Raw genomic sequence first — 18853 nt, forward strand, 5'->3', positions numbered from 1 at the left:
CTGGCATCAGCAAAAACTGTCAGGAAAGAAAGTTCAGCTTGTTTCCCCTTCAAGGTCAAACTTCAAAAAGATGATTGATTTAATGAGGATGGAGTATATCTTTGATGCATCAGATGGTCAAAACAGATAAGAGAACATTAGTGTGCTTTATTATTTTTTTTGTAAGATATTGTCTTTTTTTAAACTGTAAAACTTAAACCCAACAAAGTTTACCACTGCTTTTTTGATCAAATGCAAAATCAAAGTTGTGGGTTATATCATAGGATCAGTAAACCTATGCAATAAGTATGGACTACTTGCACAGAGTAAAGTTGAATGGCTAAAGGGGACAGAGTGTAAGAAAAAAAGAAGAATTGAAAGAAAAAAAAGCTAAATACAAAATAAATATACATAGTAGTCAATGATACATTTAAATAATTTGCTGACTCAGGTATTTAGTAGATGAAAACGGAGGATCCCTCTATGTCACAATGTTTAAGTGAATTGTACAGCGTCGGTATGCGTTCTTATTCTCAGGTATAAACGTCAAGCACTCACAGGAGGCTCAAATCAAGGTGACACTAATCCAAAGCAACAACAGACCACATGTTACTGGACAGCGGAACAGATGCTCATTAGCCAAGTTTATCGGTGTGGAATGAAGCAGTGGTAGCGGAGAAAATGAAGAAGTATTTTGGTAGTTCTCCAGATGTGTCAACTGCTCACATTTCACTCATCGCGACTTATTAAAGTACTCAATAGGACGTAGAAAATGACCACTTTGTTTTTTTAAATTCAAATCCAATCCAAATCCCAATGTTACTATATCTCCTGATGTCACCTACATGTGCCTTTTTTTTTTTTTTTTTTTACCCAACCAAGGACTCGCTACAGTTCATCACGCGTGATACAACGCTGCCATTTGGGATGCTGCGTGACGTAAAGTGCTGCCTCCAGCACGAGGCGCATGAATTCCTCCACGTCAAAGGAGTAGTTGGTGAACTTGGGATGGTCTCCAAGAGTCGGGTGATGACCCTACAGAAGACATTAAAGGGTAAGTCGAGCCAAACAAAATTTCTGTCAAATAAATCTTCTATATATGTGCAACAGACTGCAGATTATAAATTTAGATTTTTTGTGGGTTCAGTTTATATACAGTATTAACTCATTTACTGCCATTGACGACTATAAACTTCCATTTTAACTGGCATTGAATGAGTTAATGGCAAATAAACATGGTTGTGTTTATTTCTCAGACCATATCTTAGAGGAGTTATTAATCATAAGGCTTCTCATACCTTGTCCTGGGGGTACACTTTGTCCTTTTTCTGCCAAGTCATATAGCGAATGCCCCTCAGCCGCGCCAAATCTCGATAGCAACCCTCATCCTGACAATTATACCTATGAGGGATGGAAGCACAACTTTTATCTCCCGCTGTCCTAACTTAGCCTCTCTTCACTCTTTCTTGCTAAATATTTCTCAGTTGCATGTGTACTGTTATTTGAATCGCAAGCTAGCATGCAAAAGCAGTAATTGGTCGTTACTTCATAACCGGAGGTGGGCAGACTTCAGCCTGCTCCCTGCTTTGGCTCTTCATTTTTTTGGTCTCACACACACATACAGGTAAAGAGGAAATCACTTACAGCTCAAAGACCACAGCCCAGTCGGGTAGGAAGAGTAGATGCGTAAGTCCCGCCCCGTGCATTCCGATGAATATGTCCGAGTTGTGAGTTATCCTCAATTGCTCAAGGAAGGCAACGTCGCTAAAACAGTCATGGAAAGCAACGTCTCGGTTATGCTTACCAACAAAACACTGTCACCAATGCGCTATATGTGAATATATTCGAATTGCAGCCCCTTCCAAGAACCACTCACTTGTATTTGTAGTCATGCACACTGACCTCCAGCTGCAGCACTGTTTTAAGAGCATTTACGAGCTGCCATAAAAATACAAGAATAAGTTAGCGTGAGGACAAATGTGGACAGTCAAGATCACATAACATTAGTGCTCAAGTAAAAACTTGCAGCACAATAATTTATTTCTGTAAAATCATTAAATGCAGTAACAGTTAGTTGAATCATCCAGCAGGTATGATACGTTACTCTTTACTATAAAACCGGTAACTGGCCCAAACCAAGGGAAATGTTTAAAAAAGAAGGAAACATGGAAGAAGAATGTAAGAAAAGGGAACAGGGGCTCAAATGAATAAGCGAGAGGAAGAGGAAGGAGCTGGACTCACCTCATTTTGGTTGATTATTCGTCTGTATTCTGTGCTGCGTGCCAGCACGGTAACACGAACACGGCCCACCTAAAAACATCAGTTTCAGAAAAAAAATAAGCAATGTGAAGCTGAAAATAAAAAGCTCGGTGGAAGCATTGGAAATATTTATATTATATTTTCCAGAGTTTTGTTTCAGAGTAGGAATTTATTCACTGTTTATTGTTTAAGTCTCTTACCATGGGTCCGTTCTGCAGTATGTTGAGACGATGGAGGACATGTTGGGAGAAAGCCCGAAACATCCCTTCACTGTAGCAATCAGAGATCTGCCGTCAAATACAGCAGACAAATCCATTTTTTCGATATCACACGAGTGCATGTCAATTATTAAGTCCATTTTATTTCTACAGTACAGAGGACCGCCAAAATAGAAAATCCAAATCCAAATTACGGTTGAGCAAGCAACACAAATTCACGCGAGTAAATTTATTGATCAACTTACGAGTGGGGTGTTGTAAAAGAGACCATATCTCATTCTTGGGAGAAGGGAGAAAAAGGCATCTTTAAAACATACCTATGAAAGCATAAAATACGTTAAAGGCAGACATATATATGAGCCCAGCTATCTTGGGATCGATCTGATCAAAAAATATTCATCAAGGTGAAAGTTTTACTTACTCTTTTAAAATCATACGTCTTCAGGTGAATGATATCAGAGTTTGAGAAGGCCTTCCATATCTCCTTGAACAAATCTCCATATTCATGAAAGCTCTATTCAATTACACAGAAAGAAAAGACCAGTACATTAAAACAGAGCAAGAATGGAAAATGTGTTTATAAATAAATAAAATGTGCGTTATTGGTTTAAAAGATGCTTGTATATAAAAATGTCTTCCCTTATGAGTGTATTACTGGTGACATATTTGCTGGTTATGAGGTACCCACCGTGTCCCACATTATTATGTTGATGTTGGTGCTGAAGGAGTTGTTAATGTGCTGGGAGATGTAGAGGTTGACAAAGTCACAGAAATGATGGTACATGTTCACCCCTGGCCAAAACAGACAGTTATTATTTATTGTCACATGATTGAAAACGGGAAATTGATGCTATGAATTGGCTTAAAGTGAAAGTTAACCTCAGTTTTTTTGTCATAATATGTTCTTTGTCTTTCTGTCTTACCAGCATCCAGTTTCATGAAAACTGTTGGTTTTTCTATGGTGATGTCACAGGATTCAGAGTGAAAGTCCAACTCTGTATATGTTTGAAGCTCTGCATACCTAAAAAAAAAAGAACAATTCAATGCCAATGAAATCAAGTGGCCAAGCTCCAGGATAGGTATGATTGCTAAGCTATTGATTAGGAAGAACATGCTGTTTTCTTTTATTTGTGGAGTAAGCGGGTCTCTCTTACCAAGACTGCAATGGGCTCTTGTGTTTTCCCACTGCGGCAAGTGCTTGCTTGTCAAGTCTGCAGTGACCACCGAGCTCCCCTTTCTGAATGAAGTCCTCCTGGTACCTGCAAGCATAAACATGAGTGAGCTGCGAGAGCCTCCCAATATTTGGATTTTTATTTTATTTTTTTTAAGTCATGTCGTTTCAAAACAATAGTGACCTTTCATGACTTCTGCGCGGTTTCCGCAAGTCCAGGTAAAGGTTAGTTGCTTTACAGAATCTTGCATGGCTAGTGCATCTTAAGGAGGAGTCCCCCTGGAAAAATGTTGTAAGAAATGTTTCAAAGATGTTTTTTCCTGTTGATTCACAGACCCACGAAGGAAATGAGCAAGACCTACGGGCTTGCTGGCCTTGCAAAGTGTTTGGAGCTCAGAGCGGCGCTCCTTGACGTAGCCGAAATCACCCTGCTTCCAGAAAAGATCCTGGGCCGCCTCCAATGAATCTGCCCTAACAGTACAGACACTGTAAATATCGATGCAACTCTGCAAAGTCACGGCACAAAGAAAGGCTTTATCCGAAGAAATGTAAGTAAAAAAAAAACAGTTTGACATAGTACCATCCAGAATCAACGTTGTTACAATTGGGATAGCTGAAGCGGTTCTCTGGCTCACAGTTCTTCTCGTAACCCCAACAAGAAGACAAATTCAACTGGGCAAACTGCTGTAAGGAAAAATAATTTTGATATCGACCAATATGAATACGGCGATATACTTTCCAGACATATCGTCCAGCCCAAGTTCAAATATGACAAAGCTTACTTTAAAAGGACAGAGAGGGTCTAGCCTGCATTGCTTGGCGATCTTCTTGTTGTTGGACAGGAAATATGAAATGTGCTCCGGCGGTAGGGAAATGCTGCTGTAGTTGAACACGGGTGCTGACGTTTTGTGATCGCTGTCCTCACCGGTGACCACAACAACGGAAAAGAGTATATCCAACATTGCCAAGAGCAGCATAGCAAGAATCACACTGGCGTGCATGCAGGCTGCTGAGACCTGAGGTCAAAAGGGAGAAACAAAGTTTGATTAAGAGCATGACCTTCACACCACAATGGAACAATATGTGGGCATGTCAAGGGCGTGGGAACTACATTCCAGGCGGATCTAAGTCCCACGTATGGGAACAGCCTGCTGCAGGAAGTCATTTGCGAGCTCTTTCCGACTTTTGTTTGGGAAATCATGTTGCCTTAAGTCAGTAACTGTGATCAAGCATCATCTAAATTCATATGGGCATTTGTACTTAAGGTAAACGTCTGAAATTATTAAAACAATAGTACCAAAGGAGGAAAAGGCTTAATGTCCATAAAATCCAAAATATTGGGACGACCGTTCTAAAATTTTCTGTAGTTGGAGTAAAGATGTGCACATGAATTGATGACGTGCTGTGTGTGCAAGATGCTGATTCTGTAGCCAATGTTGTCAAACATTTAGCTAACATTTGTTTACAATTTCTTCTTGGTTTGGAACGTGTTTGGAACACATCACTTAGCTGCTGTGGAATGATTACTAACATTTGCTTATGCTTGATCCGAGCTGCTTTGCTATGTTTAACGTGGATACTACATGAGAGAGAGTTCAATGCTATCGGGACGCTAATTCAATAGAAAGTTCAATGCACTATCCTGCGCGTACAAAATGCTTTACGCATAAGCGTTACTTGCACACAGCTCAAAATCAAAATCACCCGCAGTTTGTTGCGATAAGTTTAGGAATTATCACGTTTACCTTAATGCACAACTTATTTTTTGCCCAAGTGTAGCGCTGCTAGCGCCGGTGGTGGCCATAACACCGGAAACTAGGGTGTAGTGGATCATGATTACCGCCAGAGAGCGCAATTCTTTTAGATTTACTGTCTTGATTTCTCTCACACAACTTAATTGAGATAATAATTTCAGTCCCTGTGCCATTTTCGTCATGTAAAATGTGTCCCATGCTCCTTATGGCTTATTAATTTGTTATGAAGTACTTTCTGTAGTTGTCAGAAAAAGGAATAAGATTTTTCCCCACATTTATTCATATACATTTATACAATTTAAATGCCACACTTTTAGATCTCAACAATAGAGCACACGCTTCTATGACTACGCTATTAAACAATATTAATATAATGTTTATGTACTGTACAACTTAATATTTCAGACAAGAAAACATGGAGGCATTTGTGCAAGTGTAAAAAGCTTCACCGCCTCAAAACGATTGCAAAGATGAGTGAAGCGAATCATGTATTATAAAATTACAGGTGGGGAATGACACTGTACTGTAACTTGTGTGTTGGGCCACCGTGAGCTGTTAGAATAGCATCAAATATTTATTTTTTTTAATCCAAAACTTCCTTCTTGATGTCAGAAACTCATTGAACCTTTCAGTGACTTCTCTGCAATGCTTGGAAGCTTCAGTATGTTGTTCATTATGTTTTTGATTCCTTATCTGTACAATCAGTGTATCCTTCATACCAATTGGTACAATGCAAAGTACACAGTGAAAATTCACACACACCAACCTGAATATTGAGTTAACGATAATGAAATTTTTCATAATACAGAAGATTTATCTCTTTTTAAAGTGTAAAGTCTGATTTTGTGAAAATCCCACATACAATCAAAGTGCAATAGATTTATTTCTGGTTCTTCAGCAGTTCGTCAATTTGGGTTTTGAACATGCTCTTGACATCTTCAAGGTCCAGCTTCAGCTCTTCAGCTTCTTCAGCTTTTTCTCCATACATCTGCAAAATGGTGTTGTGCCTCTGCTCCAGTTCCTGAAACGCAAATTAAGACAAGTAAATACAGCAGTCAAGATCCCCCAAATAGGTTGCATATTTGTTAGGACTCACCTTGAGCTGAATTTGTAACTTGGGGATTTCTGTAACCTGCTCCTGCATTTCGTCGTTTTGATTGGTGAGCCGTACCAGCTCTTCTGCCATTGCAGCACGACTCCTCTCCAGACTAGAAATCTCAAGCTAACATGACACAGGAGAGCAAAGTGTTGATGGGGGGAAAAACTTGACGAGTATTGGCAGTAATTTGTGATGCCCTTCAATAATGAAAACCGCTCGTTTTAATGTTCTACCTGCAACTGTGCTATCTCTCCTTCCCTTAGTTTGAGTTGAGACTGCATATTCTCAATGACGCTGGAGCCACCGGACAGCCGGGCCGCTTCATACAAGTTGGTTCCGCTCATCGACACAGACATGCTCCCGTTCCCCATTGTCTGGTCTAAAGAATCATCCTTTGGAGGTAAAAAAAAAAAAAAAAAAAGTCAAGTTCTACTACACATACAACCAAAAGTGCATCCAACAATTTTTAAAACACATTATATAATTAGTATGGCTAGTAAAAATAAAATGTATGCACTTCTCCAATGTTACTCTTAATTGAGTACTATTTGAGGTAAGTGTACTTTTTGTGTAATTAGTGTACCTGTGAAAATATAGATGTGTGCAAACCGGCATTGTCAGCCCCACTTACGGAGCTAGAGCGGGAAAGTGTGGGCGTGGAAGAAGCTGGTGGGTCATGAGTTACGCTCTTCTGCTACAACGGAGAACAAGAACACCGTGAGAGAAGTTAAGAGACGACAACGGACACAAATGAAATTGAACGGAGCGAACCTTTTCCTTGAGTGCCTCTTGTGCCAAGTAGTACTTTTTCTTCTCTTGTTCCACCTTCATTTTCTCCATCTCGAGTTGATTAGTGAGCAGCAGCTGGTAGAGGGCAAACGTATGAAAAGTAAAGGAGACGTCTTGTAGAGGTCAACAGCAACAAGTGGAGGGGGCAAAACCATACCTTTTCTTTCTTTGTTTCTTCGAGCATGCGACTGTGTTCTCCTCGCAGATTTTCCAACTCAATACGCTCCCTATAGTCAAATAAGTCAATGAGCAGTAGAATCTTTTAGATGCAGTTATCATGATGGGTTCATTTTTTGAATCTGTACTTTACTACCTGCTGCTTTCATCTTCCAATTTCTCTCTTCTTCCCTTCTCAGTCTCCACAAGTGCCAGGAATCGGGCCTTCTCCTGGCGAAGAAGGGAATTCTGGGACTCAAGCGAAGCCAACTGGCACTTAAAGGAGATCAATTCTTCCGTGGCTGCACGTTCCTTCTCAACCGCAACGGCGAGTTGCGCCTGGGCTTGGACTGAGAGTACGAGAGGAGAGATCGAAATTAAGAAGAGGTCTTATTTATTTAAATATTTTTTTTATAACTCGGAAAAAAATCATTTGACTCTTACCAAGCCTATCAGAGATGTTCTTCTCTAATTTTTCCCAGGTTGCCGTTTGTCCGGCCAATGAAGCCTGCAGGTTCTCAATTTGACGCAGCAAAGGCCTCGTTGCTGACGTAACGCTTTCTCTCAACTCCTGGTTCCTTGACTCCGCCTCTTGGAGCCTCTGTGGATAAAGGTAGGAAAAAGTGATATATAAAGACAACTAGATTTGTAGACTGAGACCCAACACGACAGCCTTACCTGCTGCAATTCACTGATCTCCTCCCTCAAATAATCTTCTTTCCTTGCCTGCTGTTGCTCCGCCCTCTGAAGTGCCACTCTCAGGTCACCCACCTGCACGCCACATTACGAGTTACCGAATGAGCATTTAGCGCTTTCAAATTATAAAACTTTCTGCATGACATTAGAAGTCTTATTGATGCCATCTGTTGTGCATTTCCAACTATCGACACAACAGTGACTAAGCCAACAGATCCGGCAGGCGTCCATGTTTGATCGTGTGAGTAAAGTTCAAGCGGGTGTCACCTGGTTGGCGAGAACCTCTTGCTGCATCCGGGCGTCCTCCTGGGCCTTTTCGAGGGCCAAGCTTTGCAGCTCCTTGACTTGTAGCTCCCGACTCAGAGCTGCCTCTTCCACCTGACTGGCTCTGCTGGCATTAGCTTTGTGAAGCTCTGCTAGCTCCCTACAAACAAAATGGTTGAAGATTACCATCAAAAGTTCAAGATATTCATATTTGGCGGTGTGTATGGCTTTTTCCTAGGTTTTGTTCCATACAGTTTCTGACATAGTAGCAACAACAAAAACATTTTATTCTTAGGCTAATGTGCTCAGAGTTAAAGTAAGAACTCTGGTCCCAAATGTATTAGAGCAAGCTGGTGTTTACTTGTAGGAGTTATCCAGAGCAGCCTGGAGGCTTCTGTTCTTCTCAAGCAGATCTTCAGAATCTGTCTGCAGCCTGCTGTGTTCCTTTTCCTGACGCTCCACAGCCGAGTTGAGCTTCTTGATGGTGTCTCGGTGCTGCTTCTCCACTTCTTCCTTCCCCTCCAACACCTACATACAATTTTCAAAACAAAATATAGTACTTCAATCCTTGGGAAAAAAATGATGGCTGCATAAAAAAACTCATGCTATCGAGTGGTTTTGTGCACTTTCTGTAATGCTCTAAAATGCCACCAGAGGGCACTAAAGCCATTTGATAGAAAATTTGCCTTACTTTTCTAATAAGGTGCTTAGGTCTTTCTGTTCTATCCTGGTTTTGATTTTTTCATCTTGCCAGAAAAGCTTGAAGCCCTGCCCTTAACTCCCACCTCCTGCAGATGCCTGAGCTCATCCTCCAGTTCCTTAATTTTCTTCTGTTGCTTGGTGAGTCTTGTGTCACTGTCCTTCTCCTTCGCACGTAGTTTCTTGATGATGTTGCTGTGCTGAAGCTGCTGCTTGGACAACTTTTCACCTACAAGTGAAATGCAGACAGGCCAACATCTTTGTTATCCTGAGCAACATTCCATTCAAAAGGAGAAAGCATAATAATTATTGTTTTGGTTTATTTAACTGCTGGTGTATTACTTAGTGTATTTAGTGTTTATGGAGCATTTACCTTCTTCCAGCAGGCCTCTGATCTGTTCCTCCTTCTCTTTGATGAGCTCCAACGAAACACTGGAGTGCAGTCTTGACGCGAGTTCCTCTCGCAGACCCTTAATTTCCTGTCAAGATATGCCAACTTTAAACCAAACATTTGGGATCAGCTGGAGCTTTTCCCCATTCGTGATGTAATTATTTTAGCAGCAAGAACTCAAATATATCCATCTTACCTTCTTCGCAATATCTCTCTCTTTGCAAGCCAGCTGAGCTTTCCTCTCAGTATCTGCTATGCGCTGTGTAAATTCATCCTTCAAGGACTGAACTGTGGAGCTCTCCCCCTTCAGTGTTAGAACTTCACTGTCGGGGGGGAGACACACAAGAAAAAAGCATCTTAGCGTCATATTTTCAGTATACAACGCTTTCTGAGCATGCCAATGCCCTCAACTCACTCTCGCAGGTTGTCACATTGTTCCTCCAGTCTCGCCTTGTCCTTGCTAGCCGCCAGTAGCTGAGACTCTCGCTTCTCAAGGCGGCTCGACAGCTCGTCGATAACCTACAACAGCGCGAATTTGCGTTTACACCACAAATGTTTTGCTCAAGGACTCTTATCGAAGCAAAATAAATACCTTTTGAAGCTCAACCATCTGAACTGTCGAGACACCTTTCATCTCCTCAGTGAGTGACGTGACAAACTCTTCAACCGGATTTCGCACCGGCGAATCCTGTTGCTGCTCAGCCAGCAGTTCCGGTTGTTCACAATTCACTGGCGTCACACTCCGTCCACTCTCCTCCATATCGTCGACAGACTCCTTCCGCTCGCTTTCGGTCAAGCACTCTTCCTTCTCCTCGTTGACCTCATTTGTACTTTCCACCGCTCCATCTTCTTGCTTCTCACACACATCTGATGGAGCATCTGCTGCAGGGAGAGCGCCCGAAGTTACGGAAGCCAGCGTCCGACTGCCCGGGATCTCGTCATCGGAGTTAATCTCACTGACACTCCGACTATCCAGCGACTGCACACTGAACGAATCAATTCGCTCAAATGCATCTGAGGAGGAACCACAACTCTCGGTGAGTTTTGGGTAGTCGTCCAGGCGAGGGAAATCTCCACAAGCAGAGGCAGTAAGAAGCTGGAAGGAGCCATGCATCAAATGAAGGTTAGCTTTTGCTTCTCCGGTTTCTTGTCTGGAGCTAGCTGAGCTCTCACTCAACACACTCTCATGGTCCAGCACTTCAATGTCACTCGTGGTGGATGTTCCCGAAGAGAAGGCACTAACTGGAGGGGAAGGCGTGTCACTTTGCCGGTCTTCTGTTTTTAAATCTTTTTGCTCCAAATGTACATCCTTGGAAGACTGGGAGGCTGGTGGATCAGAATGTTTAGAGTTTTTAGATTCTGAGGAATCTGTACAAGGTTCAGGAGAATGCGAGGGAGTTTCCCCAACTGGGTATTCCGCTTGAATCTCTGGCCACTCCACATTGGAGTCGCCAGGAACTTTGGTGACAGAGTTATGTTTTTCTCTGCTTGTGTTGGTCTTTGCGTCATCTGGGCTGCTAGTAAGGTCATCAAAATCTTCAGGAGGAGAAACTGGCTGGAGAAGAATAGCGTCTTGATGTGAGCATTCAAGCTCCCGCGGTTGGCCATCACCACCTGTCTGACATTCGTGATCCGAATCAACAGACTCCGTCTTTTGGGGCTCCACTTCTTTCTTCATCGCAGCATTTTTTCTATTATTTTCTTTTTCCTGAGGCTGTCTCTGAGATTTAGTAGGGGGTACAGACACTACCTGGGATAGGGTGACGCATTGCCCATCTCCAGGTGGCAGGAAGGCACTAAAAAAGTTTTCGGACTCATCCACAACAGTGCGGGTGACAGGAGTCGTTATGGCCACAGAGGAAGGTGGAGTTGAATCCTCTTCTTCAGGTGGTGCTTCCCACTGGGTTATCCCCCAACCACCACTTAATGACAACTTTTCAGGCAACGTCACATCTGACCCAAAAGAAGAAAGAAAGCATTTAACAGCGTAAACATTAGATGCTAAACATCTGTTCTATGAAACTTACCGTCATAAGGCATTACAGTTGTATCACTCCATTGGCCCTCTTCTTTAATGTCCAGAACACGATCGATTGATTTCTGAGCTGTTGTTAATGCTTGTTTGGCGAAAGTGGACAGGTGAGCCGCGTTGAACCAACTCATCTTGACCACAAGCTAGTTCCTAACTGTTACGTGAATTGAAGAATAAATCAAAGAACAATGCATAGTCGCTTTAAATGGGTCTGCATATTTGCTCTAAGCGATTTATCGGACGTGACAACGCTTTGTTATGAAAAACAGTTTTGGTCAGACTCGATTTGTTGACAGCTAGGCTAGCTAAAGCTAGTATGGATTGGCGTTAGTCATGAGCTTGCAATGAAGACAGACGGGAATCCCGATCGCGTCAGTAGAATATTAATACTGCATTAGTCGGCTACCACGGTCATCATAGCAAAAGTATCATCATCATAATCCATCGTTTTCGATTGTTTTGGTCGCTCTCAGATGGTGAGCTCGATGCTTTAGCAATGTCGTTGCTTCCGGTCCACGTAGCAGCGTGACGTCATTGTTTAGTCAAGCAGCTGCGAGTTGGGTGCGTTTGGAGATCTATTCCGAGGGCGCACTGACGCTCAGACCGTTCGAAAAAAGGGGGGTGACAGGATTCTGACTTTTAAATCTCAGAATTCTGACTTTATTCTCAGAATTGTGACTTTAAAGTGGGAATTCTCACTTAATTCTCAGAATTCTGACTTTAAAGAGGGAATTCTCTCTTAATTCTCAGAATTCTGACTTTAAAGTGGAAATTCTGAACATTTAATATCAAGGTCAATTGACTGCAGTGTCGCCTTAAATTAGCCAATAGGGGGCAGCATTTTTCTAATTGTTTTCTATCGTGGTCAGTGGCACAGACAGAACATGCAACAGCTGTCGGACAACATATCTGCCAGCTTTCAAATGAGGCCAAATATTGAAAATCCGATGGTCAAAAAAATTGAATAAATTAGATTTCAAATGTCCTACAAAGACATCTTCACTGCAAATGGTACCCATGGTATGAATTGCGGCCTCCTATTGCCGCAAAAGTCAAATGGCGTTGAGTTTCTCAACTGTTTTGCAACAGCCCATCAGTAATCCCATTTTTTCCAAACAATAACATAGTATACAAGTCTCAATCATTTTATTCTTTGTAGCCTCAGCAATTAAATTACAGTCAGTGGGAGTTTGTAAAACCCTCCTCACGTTATAGAGGCAGGCATTTGCCAAACTGTTAAAACATTGCTATATTGTATATGTAACAAACAGTGAGACAAAACAGCTGTGCAACACAATAAAGATGCACAATAATGTAGATTTACTGCATTGGTCTGCTATCAGAGTGTAGAATTACATGAGGCATTTAGTGTGAATGGAAGACATAAAATTGAGAACCTGTGATTAAGCTTAATGGCTTTAGTGGGGAGGATAGCTCCCACAAGTATGTGATTTACTACGTCGGCATTGAGTTAATGAACCTTTGTGTTTAATTTCTCATTCCACGATGATTAATGAACCCGAGAAGGACTTGCATGCATTTTAATGGCCATGCAAACACAATTGTTCATTCGGTTTGGACTTTTAAATAGTTTAGGAAATGTGAAGTAAATGGGACAGGGGACATGGCGGACGAAAAAAAAATGCAGATCAGTATCCAGACAGACTCCTTCATATTTTCACTCTAGGTGGATTTTTGGGGGGTTCGGTTTTCACTTCCTGTTAGTCAAATCCTCGGTCAAATTCATTTTTCTGTATTCAACGGTAATGGCAGACATCAGGAACAAAAGAGCACTTGACTATTGAAAAGTCATGTGCAGTTATCTCATAGCTGTGACATTCATTACTAGAGCTGGTGTCAAGATGCTGAATGTACACAGTTTTCTGAAATAGAGCAGTCAAAGAATAGAAGTCAAAACATCCTTCAGTGCTGACACCGTTGTATAGATTCCATTGAAATGCCATCTGTCATCCTCCCACCTTAACAGGGACATTGGGAATGTCACTACCGTGCTTTTGAGATGACCTTGCCATCCATCACAAAGCAATAGTGTATACAGCGGACGGGGTAGCAAAAAAAAGAGCCCTAAAAATCAACTTTTCTTGTATTTTCTCATTTGTCACCTTTGCACTCCATACCAATTTGCCATTCAAAGTCTTTGTGTCAGCCTGTCCAAAGAGGTTTTGATTGCGCCGATGATAACATGTCACAAGGCCGTGTCCCAAATTCCGTGCAGCAAGATTGGAACGCTACAGGCTGGATTTGTGTTATCGTCTAGTTAAGTGATTGATGATGTCGCTCTGCTGCGGCGCTTTGATAATAAGATGCCGATGATTTATCACCGCTGCTCACAATGTGATTAGATTCTAGATTTACACTCAACAAACAGTACTTTCTAGCTATATTAGCCTGATAGGTGTCTGGTAGTGAGCACAAAGGGGTCACCGCCAAATATGCGGTGGGATGTTTCAATTCTGAAGCTTGAGTTTTGAGCCCCACTGACTCCTTGTGCTCGCCACTTCCTGCCGGTAGGGGAGGACCGGCTATGACCTTGCTAAACATACTTTTGTTTTTTTTGTACTTTGGTCCTGAAACGTTTTTTTAAGATGGAGGAGGAATTCTGAATAATCGGGCCAAGAAGTGGAATTCACTGTCACTTTGTTGAACTATAATCTTCTTTTGATGATAAATAATTCCATTTCCTAAAGGGATGTTGGCTTACCTGGCTGACAAATAAGAGGCCAGGTATGAGAACTTGTCTTTGTCATTCTTTCTGCTAGATATTTTCATCTCCCTCCTTTGTCTTTCGAGAACAACAAAAGCGTTTCTTACGGCAGAATCTTAAGTCAGAGGAAGGGAAATTCCCCCCAGATTTTTCACCACCGTTTATTCCGGCTTGCGCTTCCTATTTCCTGTCCTCCTCGGTATGCTTCCTGCTTTTCCATTCCTGCATCACCATTGTCTCCTTCTTGCTAAAAAGAACTGTTGTTCTTTGGAGAGACAACATCCAGTCGGTCAACATTCACCCAAGAATTTCCTCCTGGGTGAAATGTGTCTGGATGCTTAATCAGGTGCTAAGATTTTTCTCTCTTTCTCTTTCTCTCATCTCAGACTTTCTGACAGCTTGGGTGTGTACAAGGTATATTCAAATGAAGTCGCAGTTGACAATAAATCCTGACATCAGTCAGCATCCATGTTATAGTAACAACCTCCTTTCGCAAATGGAGGCCCTTTGAATTTAATTGTCTGTGAAATTCCAATTGTTCCGGTGCCGCTTAAACCATTATAATATTTTCATTGCAGCAATATGTTTGCATATGTACCTCCCATTGGCCATATCATTACGATGAAAAAATAGGCGCTTCACTGGCTGAAGTAATGATTCGTCCTCGTGTGTGCTCGTGTTGTTATACTCAATGTGAACATTTTCGGCTGTGCAATAGCGAGGCCAGAATCAGCTGAGGCTTCACTACGGAAGAAAATGCAAATGACGGAGGTTAATATACATTCATTTGTTGGACCTAATGCTATTCATAATTATTCATAATTATAGACACTGTACCACCTTAATCTCGAATGCACACAATATATAATCACATGAAAAAATAATGACTCTCTTCTTTCTGATTAAAAAGAGGAATCCCAATTTATCTCCCAGCATCACACCCAATGCCAGCCAGTCCCGAGACCCGTTCCAGGTTCTAACAGACCACCCAAACGCTCTGAAAATTAAATGAGCCGCTGAGGTAATTAAGAGTAAATCCTCGCTGTCTTCTCCAACAACCGTTTGGGTGTAGAGTGGGCGGGTCTTACCATATTAAGCCTGGCAAGAGTGGATGATAACTTGGAACTTCATCATTAGACCCCAGCTGGTGGAGATACTGGTACCTTTCATAAAGAAAAAAGCTTCACCAAAGTGACAATACTAATTTTGCAGCATTGTGTGTCATGATAATGTACTTTGTAAAAATATATAAAATAATGCACTATTGCAACACAGTCCAAGCAAGCAGGATGTTTACTGACTGAAGAAAACATTTTAAAGCCAATCATTCCGATGAAGTTTCATCCTCCGATAACAGCTGCCAAGCAACAGATTAATAATGAAGTGGAAAATGAAATTACGCTGAGTCATTAAGTTTACTGCTCTCCGTGGGAGCAGATAATGGGCCTGCCAGTGGATCATAAGCCAGGACACAAAAAATGTTGGATTATAGATGAAATCGTTTGAATGTTTCACAGTTTAGACATACCTGAGGGGATCGGTAACCTCCTTTTGTCAAAATGATATTGTGGCACTTCACTAGCTCCACTCAAATACGTTTTCTCTGTCTGTCAAGCGCTCCTGTTGAAAAAAATCTTTTGCATATAGAGAATTTCTATACACACATATAGCTAAGTGATATCTCTTTATTCATATTATTAATTGTATTTATATACACATATAGCTAAATGGGACCTCTTGATTCCTTATTCTTCAGCAACAATCCAATGAAGACATGCGTGAAGTTGTCAATCGCTGTTGTCAAGAGGAGGACTTAGCTTGCAGGACATTGCCAGGGAATCAATACAGCTCCACCGCTTAGATTTTTCTCTCAAACCTTTCACCACTTTATGACTTTCACACCGAGACAAGACATTAAACCGCAGGGCGAGCTTGCATGTTCCACACTGGAGTTGTTCAATCTGCTCAATCTGCTCCAACCTATCTGCCCTATATGAATCCCGGTTTACTAAACCGGGCTTAGTGATATTATAGCGTCAGCTGCTAAACACGACAATAGCTTAAGTTTTCAAATATTGTAACCTTTGTAATCCACATCATGTAAAACTTTCATAACAAAAGCGTCCCGTAGTTATATTTTCAAGATATAACCGTAGACGATCTTGCAACACCGTTAGCCTTTAACCACTGTTTTATAAGAGCCGTATATTTGTCTTGGCTATATTCTTCCCATGGTATCAGTGATGTTGATAAATGTCAAGAGGATAAAAAGCATAAATGTCGGTAGGAAGAAAAGAGTTCATTGTGCTCATAAGAAGTAACATAAACAAAGATGTCCCTCAAGGGCAGTTTCTAGGAAACATATAAAAATCACCTCTGAAGAAGCCTACACAGCCCTGAGGGTCCAGTCTCAAGTGGATCGGCACTACGCCGCTTTTATGCAGACATATTTCAACCTAGTGGCATACACTGCAGCCACATACTGTAGATAGTGAAATTCCCACATCAACACCAAGACAGTACTTTGCTCCTAATGAGCAAAAGAAGCCAAATTATAAATTCAGCAGCACCCGTCTTGTAAAAGAAAAAAAATGTGAGAAGGGTGTGGTGATGATCCGAGTGTGATGACATTCACGAATATCACGCTTCCACATCAGGAAGTGTACACGTGCAAGCAGGATGCGTTGAGTCCTCACACGGGTACATCTACTTGCTGGCGAAAGCTACAAAAAGTGTTAATCATATGGAGTGTTAGATAGAGCTTTATACACTCATTGGCTACAACGTTAGAGACCTTTGCACAATGTAGTTGCATTCAATTCTCTTTCGAGACTGTTGATTGGCTCTGACATAATTGCTATTTGGTTCACAATGTGCTGTTGATGTTGTAGCGGCAAGATTCTGCAAGCAACACACATATTGCAGTTTTGTCGTGCGTGAACCTGAACCTACCATGTATATTTTGGAATATAAAAGCCAATGTACGCACTGGCGAAGCTAGAGGGGGAGCCGTAGGGGCACTGCCCCCCCCTGAAATATGCCAAGATAAATAATTGACTTTTGTTTTTTTACAGATATATCTTGTATTTTTACCCCCCGGTCATCTGTAGGGATCATACAATAAATCTTTATCAGCATTTTTTGCAGACCCAATGATATATGCTTGCCCCCCCATGAAAAAAAATCCTAGAAAACCCACACAAGCACACATCAAATGTCCCACAATGTTCATCAATACAATGCAGTACATCTTATCTGTGTCAAGGACTCGAATATATTCATAAACGCAACTTGATCAATTTAATGTACTTTGTTGTCTATTTAAGCTGAAGTGAAACACACGTTAACTTGTCATTTTGGGTAATTCGATTTGCTGACACGGCATAAAACTAAATATCGCATGCATGATGTATTATCTTGTCAACCCCCAGCCGCACCCATCACCATTATTAAATAGACCGAATGGCAGCAACGACGTTGGCCGAGCTCCCGTCTGCCGGCAATGACATTATTGCTATTTATGAGTTTTGATTACTTGTTGTGAATTTGCCTCTTCGCTGTTGGCACTCATTACCATAATCATGTTAGTGTTTGGATGTGCCCTTGCGTTGTCATTCCACACGCTAATGAATGCACATCGGTGATGAGACGATGACAACCTCGTCCTTTGCAGGTTTGGATTCAGGTACAACCTGGTGGAGCTTTCCTTCATCCTCTGCTCATCACATTGAAGGTGTCTTTGCACATGGTTGTCACGCAGCGGGTGAAGACACATCCCCCTCAGTGGACACCTCAAGCTTCATTTGGCTGTCTTTCTTGACTGTCAGCAGCAATTACAGCGCCTTTCTGGGAGAGCCAGCTGCCCTCATATTATGTTTCATTTCACTGGCGCAAGATGCGCAACAACCCAAAGAGACAGCTACACCGTAATTCCGTTTGAGAGGAATGAAAAGTGCAGCTGCAGATGAATATAGGACACACACACCTCTCCAAGAAAGGACAAGGGAAGGAGTGCGGTTTTGTTTTGCACGATAAACACGTGTTCATCCTAAGAACAAAGCAGGAATCCCATTGTGAGCTTTTCCCCCAGGAGGATGGATATCTCCCATTTTATGACTTGCTTATGTCTGAGTTTGCACAAACTTTGTAATGGAGCTCGTAAAACGGCTTGAAGGTGCAGCTTTTCTCACAGTGAGCGACTCTTGCAGATTCAATGAAAGCAGCACAGATTTTTTATTTTTTTTGTCGAACGGTTTTTATTGATATCGTTTGCTCAAGCCTTTGGCGGAATAGGACAAACCATGATGCTAACCATAGCAATACAAAGTTGAATGTGGTGGGGATCAAAAGGCAAATATTGACTGTAACAGTTTATGACAGCTATTCAAACATAATAATTTTTTATTTATTTGTCAATAGTTAGTCCAGTAGCCACCAAAAGAATGACGAGTTCTTTGAATATACAAAAAAGTCACACATATTGTGGATTGGCAATGAAAGCATAGTATCCAGCCATACCCTCATAAAATAAAATAAATAACTTCGGGTAAATTAATTCATTATAGTCATTAAATTCTAATAGTGAATATGAACTTCAGGCACTCATGAATGTACTTTTTGA

General features: G+C 41.5%; 2 protein-coding genes and 1 long non-coding RNA gene across 6 annotated transcripts; 1 reads left to right on the plus strand and 2 right to left on the minus strand.

Moving 5' to 3' along the window:
- The first annotated feature begins 131 nt into the window (after positions 1 to 131).
- LOC119123173 lies at positions 132 to 881 on the plus strand. The gene is made up of 2 exons (XR_005098009.1): positions 132 to 251; positions 305 to 881. It is a non-coding gene; the product is annotated as an uncharacterized LOC119123173 (long non-coding RNA).
- eogt (EGF domain-specific O-linked N-acetylglucosamine (GlcNAc) transferase) lies at positions 832 to 5476 on the minus strand. The gene is made up of 16 exons (XM_037252054.1): positions 5373 to 5476; positions 4410 to 4643; positions 4208 to 4311; positions 3990 to 4098; positions 3812 to 3906; positions 3611 to 3715; positions 3380 to 3477; positions 3145 to 3248; positions 2878 to 2970; positions 2702 to 2773; positions 2439 to 2525; positions 2221 to 2289; positions 1856 to 1917; positions 1624 to 1743; positions 1278 to 1380; positions 832 to 1014 (listed from the first exon to the last, which is right to left on the minus strand). Exons 2-16 carry the CDS (start codon positions 4626 to 4628, stop codon positions 868 to 870), a joined length of 1587 nt encoding a protein of 528 aa, XP_037107949.1. The 5' UTR covers positions 4629 to 4643; positions 5373 to 5476; the 3' UTR covers positions 832 to 867.
- Positions 5477 to 5638: 162 nt separating this feature from the next.
- tmf1 (TATA element modulatory factor 1) lies at positions 5639 to 12047 on the minus strand. 4 transcript variants are annotated; one of them, XM_037251893.1, is made up of 17 exons: positions 11503 to 12047; positions 10068 to 11428; positions 9891 to 9994; positions 9672 to 9798; positions 9458 to 9563; positions 9171 to 9313; positions 8747 to 8913; positions 8389 to 8545; positions 8104 to 8196; positions 7870 to 8026; positions 7583 to 7775; positions 7427 to 7496; positions 7252 to 7344; positions 7112 to 7171; positions 6714 to 6872; positions 6478 to 6603; positions 5639 to 6402 (listed from the first exon to the last, which is right to left on the minus strand). In XM_037251893.1, the coding sequence occupies exons 1-17, from the start codon at positions 11636 to 11638 to the stop codon at positions 6262 to 6264; spliced, it is 3393 nt and encodes a 1130-aa protein (XP_037107788.1). In that variant the 5' UTR covers positions 11639 to 12047; the 3' UTR covers positions 5639 to 6261. The 4 variants fall into 4 exon arrangements, with proteins under 4 accessions (XP_037107788.1, XP_037107787.1, XP_037107786.1 ...); XM_037251892.1 differs by having other exon boundaries at positions 7112 to 7174; XM_037251891.1 differs by having other exon boundaries at positions 7064 to 7171; positions 11503 to 12046.
- Positions 12048 to 18853: the final 6806 nt, after the last annotated feature.

The sequence above is a fragment of the Syngnathus acus genome, chromosome 5 (genome assembly GCF_901709675.1).
Source record: "Syngnathus acus chromosome 5, fSynAcu1.2, whole genome shotgun sequence".
NCBI lineage: Eukaryota > Metazoa > Chordata > Actinopteri > Syngnathiformes > Syngnathidae > Syngnathus > Syngnathus acus.